Here is a 15,907-nt window from a genome sequence, read left to right as displayed (position 1 = left end):
CTCAATTACCATTTGGAACATAATTCCTTTTTGCTCATTGCATCTAGAAGAAGTTTCCTTCAAGAAGCTTCTTCTACTGATTTCTTAAATTTGTTAGTGTCTTGATTATCATTAAAAATCTATGTGGGGTTGCTTTTTGATTTCTACTCACGACACTAATTGAAAGGTAAACTCTTGCCATCCGCGTTATGCTGACATATTTTTCCACTATGTTCATAAGCTGCTTTATCACCTTACACTGCAAACCCTCAGGGGAAGAGAATAAATGATGGTCCCTTAATATTCAATAATGTTTTAAGAAACTGAAAAGAATACCTGGAACATTCTGAATGATATTCGCCACTAAGGCACTAAAATGGCATCGTATATCCTTCAGTGTGTCAGAGTCTTTTTCATTTTCTGCTTCCAGGAGTTGTCTAGTTAAATCTACATATTCCAATAAAGTGTTGTTGAGGAAATGTGTTTCATTATCAAGGCCACCACTTGCACTAAAAATATTGAAAAAAATAAAGAAAATGTGATTTTAAACTATAACTTAAATCAAAATAAAATTCCTAGTAATCAAAATCAGAGTAACATACAGTTGACCCCTGAACAACGTGAGGGTTAGGGGCACCTAGCCCCACCACCCCAGTCAAAAATCTGCATATAACTTTTGACTCCGCAAAACTTAACTATTAATAGCCAGCCTACTGTTGGCTGGAAACCTTACAGATAACATAAACTGTCGATTAACATATATTTTGTATGTCATACACATTATATACTATATTCTTAGAATGAAGTAAGCTAGGAAAAGAAGGTGTTCTTAAGAAAATTGTTAAGAGAAAATACATTTACAGTACTGTACTGTTACAATCCACATACAAGTGGACCTACTCAGCTCAAATCCATGTTCAAGGGTCAACTGTACATTAAACTTGGCACGATCATGGCAGTGTGCAACTTAATACACAAAAATTAAATGAACGTGATTTGGCTTACACATATAAAATAGATGGTGCTTAATCCAGAAACTGCTATTGCAATTTATATTATTCAATTCCATATCTACCTTTAATCAACTATTCTAAGTGCTAAATGTTATTCCCTCTGGCAAAATATATAGCTTTTCAAAGTAAGGAAATAAGGAGGTGTATGGGATAGGGAGGATCAATTTAGAAGGGTAGAAAGAGGAGGGGCGCCTGGGTGGCTCAGTTGGTTAAATGGACGACTCTTGATCTCAGCTCAGGTCTTGATGTCAGGGTTGTGAGTTCAAGCCCCAGGTTGGGCTCCACACTGAGCATGGGACCTACTTAAAAAAAAAAAAAGGGTAGAAAAAGGAAAGACTAGCTCTATATATTCTCAGAGCTGCCATGCAAATTCACATTATGCCTTTTGTACAATCAATCAAATATCCATTAGGTACTTATTCTCGGCAAGATTCTAGGGTAGGTAGTACTGGGGATACAAAAATTTAAGAGAATTCAATCTCTGCAGTAATTTTTTCAGGCAAGGGTTCTGAGCCTGGGAACCACGGGCTGGAAGGGGGTCATTTGGTTAGTCAGAAGTCTTGGATTCCAGTCTTGTTCCCTCACTTACTAAGGATTTGACCAGTAACTACTTCAGAGCATTTTAGTAAAAATACAAATTAGTTATTATATAATAAAGGATTAGTAAACCATAAATGCTATATAAATGGTTAGCTATTACATTTACATTTATTTTGATCGGTTTTTCCTTGCTATATTTGAAAAATACTTCTAAAATGTATGGTTTTAAAAGAAAAAATCATTTTTAGTAGTTGTGGCCATGAAAACAAGAGTAAGGAGTCACAGTGGTACTACAGTATATTAAAAATGTCAGTCTGCAACAATAAAAATATGTTGAATAAATTTCATAATGAAATGTTTTCCTTCATTCCTTAAAGGAATGTTCTGATTTCTGAGTAATGACTTATTACCGGATGGGAAACCAATTTAATGGATTGCAACCTGACTCAGAATAAAACATTCATTCATTTAACAACTATTCACTGAATACCTCCGACGCATCAGGCACGACGGATCGGCTGGGGGAACAGAGCAAAGATCCCGGCCTTTTTGGCCTTTGGAATTCATTTTTTTTTCCTTAATCAAGGAAACAAAAGGTCCATAATACCAACAGCCTTACAGTATTACTTTCTCTTAAAAAAAAAACAAAACCAAAAGCAAAACACATAACCGTGTTCAAAACCATTACTGCTCAATAGCGACTACAGCTTTTGTAAATATTAAATATACCCACATCCTGCAGTCCCCCCAAACAGTACCAAAGATTCTTCATTCACTAACACTACATTAAAAACAACAAAAAAGAAAGAAAAAAGATAGAGATACATATTAGGTTATTGATTTTTTGCTTTAAGTCCAGTACGTTTCAAATTCTCTTTTCCTAACTTCCATGGTTTTATTTTTGTGTAGGACAAAAAAAAAAAAAATGATGTTTCAGGGGTCTAAATTCTCTTTAATTAGAGCTCAATTTTGAAAGCACTCAACAAAAGCATTTGATGCTAAGTATGGCGGGTAGGAGGTGCACGAAGAAATCATCAGGACAAATGCCAAAGTAACAATACTGCACTTGTTCATTAACGTTCTTTGTTCCTCAAGATCTCTTCTCAGTTACTTTTTTTTGGAGACGATCAGATCTCCTCCCCCCCACCTTTAATAGTCAGGCAACACAGTTACCCTTCCCAGGGGAATAGTTATTTCTCAGCCCAAAGCCAATGGAATTTTCCTCAAAGGGCTGGCCTTAGTGTCGCATGCCTTTATTCTAGCAATAACACCAGGTTTTATGTTTTCATTGGTGAAGGGTGGAAAGTTATGAATTATGATGTATGTTCATGGATTTCATAATTGTCCCCAACAGGAGAGATTAACAGTCGAATGGAATAAATTTTAAGCCTTATCGTCTTTAGCCTTTATATATATGATTTTACAATCCAAAAGAAATAGATCTTTAAAATGAGGTAAGAAATCATTAAGTTAGTCACAAAAAAAGGCCACTTGCCTGACTTACTAGATTCCTACAAATATCAAAATCCTAGGAACACTATAGCCGATTTTTGCCCGAAGCAATCTAGTACTAGTGGTAGATTTTTTTCAATACACTTTTAGCCACTGATTAACATACTGGATGCATCTTCCGTAAATAATGTTCACCGTGTAGCAGTTTTTTGTTGTTGTTACCAAGGTGCTTTTCTGTTTTTATGTACTTCATAAGAGAAAAAAATATTATGTTCCCTAGTCATTCCAAAGTTTTAAAAATCAAAATCCAGTACTGACCTGTGACTTATGACACCAGCATCTGCCAGCAGTTCAAATATTCGTACCAGTTGTACTCGCAAAATATCTCGACGCCTGCGCCGTTTCATATTCTATTTCAAAGATATAAAGACAGTAAGTAAAAGTCCTTCAGGGAAGTTAATAGAGAACTTGCTGGTGTAACCTGGAAAGAATAACTTGCATATCTTAGGGTTTTAGGGTTCACTGCAATTATTTTGCTTGTGCAATGCAGACTTCGAGCACGCTAGTGGCTAATGAATCAAAGAGATATGTGTGGAATAGTTTGAAAGTAATGAGCCAAATAAAATCACATGACATTTTATGTGGCAAAACTCCTTGTGTGGGGAGAAAATAAAATCCTATAGTTACTTTACAGTTACTTTCAGGAGATTTGCTAACCTGACAACTTCAAAGAACTGAAAGTAGTAAACTGTTCTCACTGCAGGATAAGAATCCCTAAGATATTCCCTGCAATATAACAATAGGACAGGGAAAATAACACAAAGGGGAATGAAGAAACCTCATAGATTTTGCTCATACCACAGCTTTCCATTCAATAATTAATTTTGACACAGAAACTAAATGCAAAAGAAAAAATTTCTCTTATCATTATGGCCTGAATAAATTTGTCTTACTAGAGCCAAAGTACTAATGGCTACATTAGTACATCATTGCTGTAACATCCCCTCGATTCAGCTTCCAATGGGAACTCGTGTAGTAGGAAGAGACAGATCTGTTGTATCACTTTCTTCTATTGTTCATTATGTCACTACGATGTAATTTTCACAATACAGAGCAACTGGAAACCTACTTATTAGGCTTTCAACTTTCAAGTCCACAATCCAGTTTCCTGCCTTCCATAGCAGGCCAATTTGCTGATGACCAGCTCATTACATTTACTATTTCTTTCAGCTCTTTGTAAAGTTTATAGCAATTTGTACTGAACAGCAGAGTTTCTAAGCAGTCTTTGAGGATTTCTGCAAAGTTTTAGTTGACTTGTTTCCATTCTGCATCTACAGAAAGATTGTGAGTCTAAAGCGCTCAAAATAAATCTTACATTCAAGGCACATCATTGTACTTAACTACTCACTTGCTATGATGACTTTTTCCCCCTGAAATTCCGAAGTATAAATATTGCTACTTAATTTTGTTTCCAGTTCCACGTCCCTCTAATGAACCATCCTATGCTGTAATCAACACGATCATTCTGAAACAAAAGTCTGATTGCTAAGTGGGGATACTATCACCACTCTACATGACTGAATTAAAGAAAGGAAGTGAAGAATTACAGATGCCATCTTAAAGTTTCTAAAAGAGTGACTATTGTCACCAGGTCCTCCTCTTGCTTTTAATTCCTCTGCGACATCAACAGCAGTGACTCTCGGTCTTTTACACCAGGCTCATCTAAGGTGGTTTTAAAAAGATTTCTGGGCTCCGTTCCAGGGATCTCATTCAAGAGGCCCAGGAATCTATAATTTTTAGGAAGCTCTTCCAGGCAGTTCTAATGCTCATGCCATATGGTGACCATGGGTCTACTGGATAAAGCTGAAACCAGGAGTCTTTCATGATCGGTCCTAACTTGCTTTGCAGTCTAATCAATCACTTTCTCCATCATATAATCATGCAAAAAAATCTGCAATGTCCACATTTTTTTTTTCAAAGTTTGCAGATGTTTCTCTGCCTAGAATGTCTTTCCCTTGCGTGTCCACAACATGCTTCAAACTTCACCTCAAATATTGGTGCTTCAGGCCTAGTTTTTCTCCACAGCCAGAGCCAGCAGCTTTCTTCTCTGCCGTTTGTGCAACCTCTTACCTGTGATTTTACTTGAGTGTGTAATACATTGTTACAATTATGGTTTGCACATCTCCCTGTCCCACTAGACCTGTGGTTTCTAAAAGTTGCAGATTTTTAGATTTAGGGATATAGATCTGGGGTTGGCAAAACATGGTCCTCAGCCCAACCCCGGTCCACTGTTGCCTAAAAAAAATTGTTTTGGAATATAGCCACGCCCCTTTGTTTGGTAGTCTCTGCAGGTTGAGTTGCTGCAACAGAGGCAGTAGGGCCTGCAAAGGTGAAAATATTTACTATATGGCCGCTTACAGAAAAGCTTTGCTGAGCCCGATCTAGACTCTGACTGTCCCCACTTTTGTTAGAGCAATTTAACATGTTTTACAGAATGAGTTTCTGCCTAAAATCTTCTGTGAGGGGGAGGGAAGAATCTTGTATTAAGAATATTAAAGAAGTATTGAGGAGCACTGCACCTGGGTGGCTCAGTCAGCTGAGCGTCCGACTCTTGATTTCAGCTCAGGTCATGATCTCAGGGTCATGAGATCGAGCCCTGCATCAGGCTCCACACTCAGCATGGAGTCTGCTTGAGATTCTCTCTCTCCCTCTACCTCTGCCCCCTCCCCATCCCTGTGTGTTCTCTTTCTCTCTTAAAAAAAAAAAAAAGGTTGAAAACTGCATCAGACCATCTTTTACATATTTACTTCTCAATTTCTAACTTTTGGTATAATGTATAGAATACAGAAGACAAATAAGTATTTGCCAAATGAATATTTAATGAAGAAAACTACATAGCTTACCTCTGGCCTTCTTTCGAGTGCTTCTTTAATTATGGGATGTAATTCCTCTATTAGTTCCCTGGAGGAAAAATTATATACATTTTTAAATTAATAGGTGAACAGATATAATCTGATGTGCAAATATGTAAATACTAACATAATGATGTGAAATGACAAGTGTTAACCTTAATTCTACTGTTTTAAACACAATCCTTAATGTTTTGGTTATAGAAGAACATGTACACACTGCAGAACATTGGGAAAGCAGAAAAAAATGGCACAGGCCACCTATTCTCATTTGCAGAGGTCAATACCATCAAGATCGGTATTCCATTATTTGGCAGTCTACATATATTTTATATAGTTGAAACCCTATCAGATATGAGAAGGTATCCTTTCTTCCTTTAACACTAGCATAATGACATCCACATGCCCTCAATTAGGTCACAATATTCTATTACAGGGTGGGATACCATAATTTTTCTAACATTTTCATTTATTACTGGCTCATTAAATTTCATCTAATTTTTAAAAAAGATTTTAAGTAATCTCTACAGCTAACATGGGGCTCAAGCTCACAATCTCAAGATCAGGGTCACAGGCTCCACCGACTAAGCCAGCCAGGTGCCCCAGTTTTATCTAACTTTTGTTATTATAAATACCGCCTCAGTGAACATCTTTGTCTTCATTTCTGATTATTTCCTTAGGATTAATTCTTACAAATGGAACTAATGAGTCAAAGGGCAGGAACTTCATGAAAATGATAATTTTATCTTTCCTTATATTCTGATTTTAAATTGAAAATGTGCTTATTGCAGATGATTGGGAAAATTAAAAAGGATAATAAGAAAATAAAATGCATCCATGATTTCATCATCTATAATACTGCAGACATTTAAAATATTTGCCTCTGAATTGTTTCTATTTATGAGAATTTGCTTTTTAAGAAGCTGAGATCATTTCTGTAATCCATTTTTTGCTACTAGCATAATAATTTTACTTGTCATAAAATAATCTTCCAAAACCTCATTTATGATGAATTCCATCCCACAAATATAGACCTATTACAATTTGCTAACCTAGTCTCTGTTTGTGTTATCTCAGAGATAAAACATCAAACATCACCTTGGATCAAGAGAGGGCAATCTCAAAAGCATAAATTACAAGGCCCAGCAGGCAACAACAAAGCAAAATCTCAGGCAAAAATGAAGGATTTGCTTTGTTAACACCAAAAACATCAAGGATGACAGAAAATATGTACATAAATATTTCTTCTAAAAATAATCTAATTCTTTCAAACAAGGAGGGGAAAAACTATAGTTTTAACCAAAAATCCAAAACTATAAAATAATCACATCACTGTGTAAATAGGTATGAAAATATTAAAAATTTACATGGCATTTTATCATTTTTAGAACATATTTATACATACCATATATGAGATTTTCATAGTAATTCTGGGAAGAACACAGGGGAAATCTTATTTGCTCAATCAAAATGAAGAAATAAAGGGTCTAATCAATTAAATGACTCATTAAATGTTACATAGCTAGTTAACTGGTAAATGTCAGGACTGATGTGAACTGTCCTGATTATAAGGATTCAACTGCACCTTCTTCCAGGGGTATATCTACTGTTTTAGTGCATAGAGAAAACATATGAAGATAATTACCTAAAAGCTCCTGGGTTGGTCCTGCCAAGACCTAGAACAAGGGATTCTGTGATTTCCATGCTCTCAGAGCGCATCATTGGAACTACATGCTTAAACAAGGATGACGGGGATGGGATGCCAATAATCTGGAAAAAAAAAATACACATTTATAGCAGCCATTAATGACAGTACATCCAACTAAATAACTTGGCACTTCATCAGTATATCAACAAGGGCAACGGATAGATGAAATTTCACTGTGAATGGGACTTCAAAATTCACCTGTGGTGTACATTATCTAAAAACCTTAAATGATTTGTCCCATGGTTCACTGCACGTTTGCTAAAAGAATTTGGGCTGTGTGGGTCTCTTAATTTCTTACAGATACTTACCATTACATAATGGGCTGACTTCCTCTGCATGAGGATATTCTGATAGTCTATGTCTTTTGATCCAGAAAAATGAATCACACAAAATTTATTTCTAAGTCATTGGTTTTAAGTAAGACACTCAGATCTTACTCAGTTTTCTAAGTTTTCTCCAACCACCTCCTAATATTTTGTGTCATAGCATCAAGACTATAGAACTGTTCTCATCAAGTGTCATTTGTATCATTGCATAATTTAGGGAAATTCTACAAAAGGTATTTATCATTTAAATGATTTCTTTTGGATACTGAGAAGTGTGAGAACTACAGGAAATCAAGGAAAAACGGGGGTGAAAATTCCTTTAAAAATATTATGATGAATTTAATGAGCATGTCCCTCTTTTCACCAAAAAACTACACATACATACATATATATGTATGTATGTATATATGTATACATATTATATAATATATATGAATTTTAAATTACATAATATTTTATATATATAATTGACTCCAACCGGGAATCCATAGTAATGGGATTCCTTGAACTACTGTCATCACTAGTACAATTAACACACTTTTCAACCAAATTCCTTTATTGCCCTGGAAAAGCAGCGGTACGGCGTTACTTCCCGGGGCCACCGGCAGCCGGCGGCGGACGGGGCGGTCTTACTCTGGTGTCAATGCTGTAGCCGCTGTCCGGCGTGGAGGCGAGCGTCTCCGGCGGGGAGCAGCGCACGGAGCCGGCGGACGCGGAAGAGGCTGCGGACGCGGCGCTGCAGCACAGCAGCAGATAGTTTCTCCACAGCCCCACGTACGAGTCGCTGCTGGTGGTAGTATTGACTTTCTTGGCATTGATGGGGCTACTAGGGGAAAAGAAGAAGAGAAACAGGTGGATGTAAGTAATACAACGTGTTTTCAAGTTTTTTTCTTTACCTCAGGCTAAATTCTATCAACTCAGGAAAGATGGTTAACATAACAACTTCTTACTACCAATAAACCTCTGTGGAACGGTGTAAGATACAGATGACTACTGGACTGAAAATTAAAACGAACTGTAGGATCATTTCAACATAATTTTTATCATTCTTGTGACCAAAGTTAATATTTGTATCAGGCCACATTTTATAACTTTTTATACATGCTCAGTGTAAAAAAACAACCCATGAAAACAAAATAAAAACCACGCTTAAACCCACATCAATACAGGCACTGTATATTCTCGACATCTTCAATTCAAATACATACATGTATATAAATATATAAATATATCTCCTTTAACTTATAAAAACTGTTTGTATTCATATATATTTAATGTGTGTTTTAACCATCTTCCATTAAATGAATATACTTCTGTGACATCATTTTTGAGGACTGTATGCTATATCATTACAGAGATTATCAGGATTTATTGTCCAAACTTTCAGGTTTTATTGTCCAAATTTTCATTATTGGACATTTTAGCTAATAGCAATTTTTCCCTATAATACACGACACTATACATTTGAATATATGCTTAACTATAATAAAGGTTTAAGGATCTTCTTGGGTAAATTCCTGAAAATGGAATTGCAGCATCAAAAGAATAGCTACACTTTTAAGGCTTCCATCAAATTTCCGTCTTAAGACACAGACCAATAAAATATGTGAGAATAATTCTATAAATCTTTCCAAACACCAAAATTCCGGTGGAATTCAGGACTGAGAGCAAAACAAAACAGAAAAACACTAATACATAGTCCTAGGCATCAAAACATTTATATATTAAGATAAGCAAAGCAAACATACCACTTCATTAGTTCATCAACAGTGTTTTACTGTTTTAGAAAATACTGTGACGGCAGTAAAACAAAACCAAACCAGCCCTGTACACACTCACGGTACAGAAGCAAATAAAAGAATGTCAGCTGGTGCCGAGCGTGACAAAGTACAAAAGAAGAGACAGAGAACGGGAGTAGGAGAGGGTTTCTAATTCAAATATGGCAATGAGGGGAGACTAAATGAGATAAGGTCATAAATGTTATTTATACAAGGTGGCAAGTGTCAATTTTCACTAAAAAAAAACACCATCTAATACACAATTCCTGAGAATGTACACAGATATAAGTGTGAATACACATACAGAAATACCAAAAATATCTATATTCAAATCCAAAAGAAGGAATGATTACTCCAGGTTGGAGACGTAAGAGAAGGCTTTAGTATACATCAGATATCAGCATATAGAAGACAGAGAAGACAAAAGGCATTCTAGATTCATGTGAATAAAAACTCATAGAATAGAAACTGTAGACTCATGCAGTGCACACTGAGAAGCTTGTTTGGTTCTATCAGAAGAATACATAGGTAGCCATGACAGAAAGTAAGGAAGAACGTATAGACTAGAGCCAAGTTTGGAGAGCCTTTCATGTGAGACGAAGGTGTTAGGTTTGTCTGGGTGTTGGGTTTATATGGGCAACTTATTCGACGAGAGGACTCATTCCATGTGATCTGATGAACGGCATACTGGATCAAGTGAAACCAGGAACTCAAATTCAGGTTCAAAAATTCTCTATTTAACAGCAAGAAGAAATTAACTGCAGCCCACCTTCTTCCACACTCTATCACATCATCAGTTACTCCAAATTTTTACCATTACCCTCCAAATGAAAACCCAATGCCATTATCACTAATCCCTATTGGCAGATGGCTTTCCTTATAATGTCATCAGGAAAAGTCAGGTCCCTGAGCTTGGTGTCTCTTCACTTCACACCCTTCATGTACAAACTTACCTATAGCCACATCCATACTCTTCTTCAGATTCTTTCCTCATTACTTCTTTCCTTCAATACAGATTCATCAGACACACACTATGTACCAAGCACTGTGCTATTAAGTAAACTAACAATGTGGTGAGACTGAAGGACAGGAAAAGGATGGAGCAATTATAAGACTACATCCTTTACATCTTCCATCTCCCTCCGTAATACATCATGGCATGTTATTTGTGGAATTTCCAACTTGTATGACTTTTCAAATACATACTTAAAAAAACGGACAGTCTACACATTTTACAATTTACACTAGGAAAATAGCTTACTTTATATCAACCTGTGGGGACAACAACTGAAGTCTTGTGTATGCAAACATCCAAGCATAGCTCACAGCAGTACAGCAATGTTTGGGAAGGTTTTCCTGCTTTAAAAAACTGGAGAGACTTATAATCCATGGGTCTTGGCCTTGGGTCACGTGTGCAAATATCCATATGTGTGATGGGCTAATCACATCAAACTGGTGGCTGATAGGAGAAGAGTTCCATTCTGCTAATGTCTGTAAATCTATTGAGCTAGGGCAATACAGCAAAGTAGTCTATGTAGTGAAAAACAAAAAACAAAAACAAAAAAACAACAACAGATTATCACACATTTCAGTAACTTTCAGTGTTGCCATATGAATTGCATTAAACTATATGTGGCCTATAAGTAGTTTCTAGAACAGAGGTTCTGAAACAGAGGTAATAATGAGATTCAAGATAGGTTTAAGGGAGTAGTGAATTCCTGAAATTGCACATAACGTTTTTTTGCGTATGTGTGTACATGTGTTTTTTTTGGAGAGAGATTCCAGAGCTTTCATTAGTCTCAAAAGGATCCATAGACCAACAAGGTGAAGAACCACGACTTACATAATTCATATAGGAATAGGTGACTTTCATACTAAAGCTGCTGGGAACTGAAAAACAGACCATTAACTTTATGCTGACGTGCCCTGTATACGCACAGGCAGAACACATAGGAAAATGGACTTCCCCAGGGCACATATTTTTAAATATTTGTTCAATGATATTCTAAGCTCTTATACTGAAAAGATAAAGATTTACCTTCAGGGCAAATTATGTGTTATTCGAACAACAACAACAAAAAATGGAGTCTTAAACTGAACAGAGGCTCAATTCACTCTATCAAGTCAACAGATATTTACAGAACACCTGCTACGAGGCAGGCAGGGCTTTAGGCACTAGAAGAGAATCATTCACTATTCTCTTAGTTGGCAAAAATCACAGTTAATATTCTAAACAGAATTCTTTAAATTGTACAGATTTATAATCATCACTTAGGTTTATAAAATTTTTTTATTATCTCCCTCGGTTATACATTAAGTTGTGAGTTATAAGAGCCAAGTGTCACACAGAGAGCACAGAAACCTTGTCCACGTATTCCAAATGGGAAGAAAAAACACTTCAAGTAATAAAGTTTGATAGTTATGTTTACATCCATCTTGAAATCTTGACGTATGACCTTTTTTAAAAAATCAAACCATTCTTAGTTGTGTGTGCTGACAGTGTTTTTTTATTCACCTTATTGAGTCAAATTACTTATGACTTGGGCATAAAATACTTTCCAATGCATTAAATTTATAAAGGCAACTCATATATATACGCCTATCTAAAGTTCCAAGACTGAATAGCATGAAATCATTCCAGTTACCTGATCGGCCCCAGTGAGATGTATGAAGCTCTCGAGAATGGATGGGCTCAGCCTGTCCATCACATCTATGGCTAATTCATCATCACCCTAAAAAAAAGTGATCATATGTCTAAAAATATTTAGGAATGATTAAGAAAAGTAGCCAAACCTAAGAAAACATAACAAAATTCACATCAGTACCATTTATTACAAATGGCACTGAGGGCAGGTGGGTTAGTTTAGACCCTGTCAAAAAGACTTTGTTCCTTTGTTATAAAGGTAAGTTAGATCTGCATGGTAGCAATGGCAATGGAATAAGAATGAACAACAGGAGAGTTTTTAAGTCCTTTCACTAGATAATTAAATGCTATACCTAAATTTTACCTTAGGTATTTCCAAAAGTGCAAACAGAGCCCGTATTTCTCTAAGGACACTGACGGCTAATCTCCTAGTGGCAGGTCGACTGCTACAGAGAATGACGAGTGCAAACCCTTCGACCACATGGAATACATTGGAATACGGGCTCCTTTCCAGAGGAGGGGGATGAGAAGCTCCATTAGCCACACCGTGCTTGAAAAATAAACAGAAGTTAAAAATAAAACAAAATAATATGTGTAGACATTCCAGTACAGCCAGTAATAAAGAACAAAGCAAATTATATCAGTTCCAGCTACAGGTCTGCCTCAGCTCAAGCAATTTAAATAACACTTAACTTATAAAAATTTAACAGTATACACAGAGAAAAAAAGTATTTAATTGGCAGTCTAAATATGAGTTCTGTACCGAACTTCTGCCATTCCCTGGCTACTCTGTAATCTTGGAGCTGACACTGTTAATCACTCTTCGTCTAACATTTCTTTGTGGAAAATGAGGGGATTGAACTGGACCGTTCAAGCTCAAAGTGTAGACCAGCGGCACAGCATCACCTAGGAGCCTGTAGGAAACAGAGATTCTTAGGCCCCTGCTGGTTTCTTTCTTTCAAGATTTTATTTATTTGCGAGAAAGAGAGAGAGAAGGAGCATGAATGGGGGAAGGAGCAGAGAGACAAGCAGACTCCCCGTTGAGCAGGGAGCCTAAAGCAGGGCTCAATCCTAGGTCCCCAAGATCATAATCTGAGCCAAAGGCAGACGCTCAACCAACTGAGCCACCCAGGCGCCCAGGCCCATGGTGATTTCTATGCTTACTTAGGTTTAGAAGCTGGACTGATTTAGATGATCCAGCTCTAAAATTCCAAGGTTCTAGGACAGCATATTATATAAATCAATAATTTGAGCACCTTTCATGGTAAAGAAACATACAGACTGTGTATGTGAAGCAGGGACTAGTGCCATGGGTAAAACAATCAAATAACTCAAATGGAATATTACCAAAAATTATTATTCTGTCAGCTTTAAATACATTGGAAATAGCCTAAATGTAAGCTAGCATTGCCTCTACTCTCTGTGTTCATTCAAAACTAATTGTTACCTAAGGAAGAAGGTTGGAAAGGTTGGACACACAAACACTAGATTTAGTATATGAACTGCAGGAAGGTTCAGTTTAAGGGATTATGAATACTTCCAGAGTAAACAAAACTAAGCAAATGTTTAGTTTTCAAGAAATCGTATTGATCCTTCACAAATATTAGCACCACTGTTGGTCTTTTAGCACTGACCACATACAAAGGGACCATACAAAAGAACTCGGTACCTGGGAGTCCTGGTTTTTGTTATGCACTTGGGTTGCTTGTTTCCACTGGTTTATTAATTGTACCAACATCTTTACAGCATTATCAAGAAGAGTGGGATGGACATCAGTCACTTCACGAACAATAAAATAAACAAATCCTGAAAGAACATCCTCCCGCCAATCTGGAAAATCAAGCATTAGTGCCTGCAGGGTATTGAAAGCCAGAGCACGCAGTTCTTCATCCATATGAATTGTGAGCCTACCAAGAACAAAATTCCATTAGCAAACCTCAAAACCTTCCACGTGGTTTTATCACCTAAAACTTAAAACTAGGAACTTACAAAATATGTCCTCTTCACTGGTTTCTAAGAAGTATGAAGATAGGAACCAATGTTCACCTTTTGTATATATTCACCCCTATGTTATTCTATATTCACTTGTTTAAATTCACATAAAAATCTATTAAGTAGTTGGTACTGTAATTCAGATAATAAGTTTGATCATAATTAAAATGCTGTGCTTTAAAAAATAGAGACATATCAGAATTACATTTAAAAAATTCCTTAATTCTTAGAATGCTGTATGTTATCTTGTAATCAGTAAAAAATTATATCCAATCATATAGTATCTTAGCACGATCTGACATTTGTTTAGTCCTTTATTATCACTGGAAAGAACATGGTTTATCTGTCATTTTTTTCATGCTGCTGAGGTTTTGGTTAAATAAAAGATGGCTGATTGTGAGCAAGAAAACAGAATAAACCAAGATGAAAGTAATTTAACAGAAATAATTCTGAAGCGTGAAAATAAATTTTGGAGTAACATCATATATGAAGTGTACCTGGAAAAAAATAGGAAAAAGAAGTGTTGATCTGACCAGAAGTCCCTAAAGAGACTTCGAGAAGAGGCTATATAAAATTACCTTTTAAAGAGATCAAAACAACAGAAGGGCATGAAGCAGTATTAGCTAAAGGATTTTGACCAGAACATAAAGCAGAGAATGATAAACCGGAACACCATAAAAGACGGTTGCAGTAGTGAAGCTACCCATATATAATATTCCATGACCCAAGAGTTTCTGATTTGGGGCTGAAGAGGATTCCTTTAGTGACCGACCATCAGGACGCATGCATCAGTGTCAGGAACAGCCTGAATGGACAAGCTAAGTAGGTAATATTAAGAATATGCTCAGGAAGCCGGGAGCTTGGAATTATCCTCATTGACAGAGGAGGAAAACCGTGTGTTTTAGGTGGAAGGAGTTATCGCCGTCTTCACCCTGCTGAACTCAGTCCTGGTCTTCACTAAGCCAACCTTCAACTAACCGTGAGACCTAAGAGAACATTTGTTACAGCTCGACAGACTTGGAAGTAAGCCACGAACCTGCAGCAGCAGTGAGAGTAGCATGTCAGAAATATCATATGGGGCCAGATTCAGGCTCTCTAGCCCAGGGTGCTGTCTCTGATAGTGGCACCAAGGGAGGTACTGTGGAAGAAGAGTGACCGTCTCCATGATGCTGACTTTGAAGATGATTTCAACATCCCTTAAATCCCCAAATGTATACATGTCCACCTGATACCTATCTGTGTAACTCAGGACATACTGGCAGGAGTTAACCTCCCTCTGTGTAGAGAACAACAATGTAGCCCGGCTAATTTAAGGCAGAGGAATTAACTTTCCTTAGACATAGCATATGGGTTTACAAATGCATCTTTGTTTTGTTTACTTGCTTTAATTAAAAAAAAAACACCATCAAGATTTAGAGATCGTAATTCCAAATGATAAGCATGAGGAACAAAACAGAACAGACCCTAGAATCTTCCTTTCTGCTGAAGTAAATTAACTAGTAAATGACTCTCATAGGGGAAAAAAGCAAAGCAAGTCGCAAAGCTGTTCACATGTCTGCTCCCTTC

General features: G+C 36.7%; 1 protein-coding gene across 5 annotated transcripts in view; it reads right to left on the bottom strand.

The window, feature by feature from the left end:
- Positions 1-15,907, bottom strand: part of FRYL (FRY like transcription coactivator) — a 214,058-nt gene that overhangs the window by 71,501 nt on the left and 126,650 nt on the right. For all 5 annotated transcript variants that reach the window (XM_034671839.1, XM_034671841.1, XM_034671837.1 and 2 more), the window contains 9 exons: positions 14,019-14,256; positions 12,714-12,899; positions 12,351-12,437; positions 10,967-11,235; positions 8,561-8,753; positions 7,539-7,663; positions 5,888-5,945; positions 3,303-3,394; positions 316-488 (listed from right to left, as the gene is read on the bottom strand). In XM_034671839.1, coding sequence (XP_034527730.1) covers positions 316-488; positions 3,303-3,394; positions 5,888-5,945; positions 7,539-7,663; positions 8,561-8,753; positions 10,967-11,235; positions 12,351-12,437; positions 12,714-12,899; positions 14,019-14,256 — 1,421 coding nt within the window. The remainder of the gene's footprint in view (positions 1-315; positions 489-3,302; positions 3,395-5,887; positions 5,946-7,538; positions 7,664-8,560; positions 8,754-10,966; positions 11,236-12,350; positions 12,438-12,713; positions 12,900-14,018; positions 14,257-15,907) is intronic.

Source organism: Ailuropoda melanoleuca, chromosome 11, assembly GCF_002007445.2.
Source record: "Ailuropoda melanoleuca isolate Jingjing chromosome 11, ASM200744v2, whole genome shotgun sequence".
Classification (NCBI taxonomy): Eukaryota; Metazoa; Chordata; class Mammalia; order Carnivora; family Ursidae; genus Ailuropoda; species Ailuropoda melanoleuca.
This window is presented reverse-complemented; position numbering and strand designations above follow the sequence as displayed.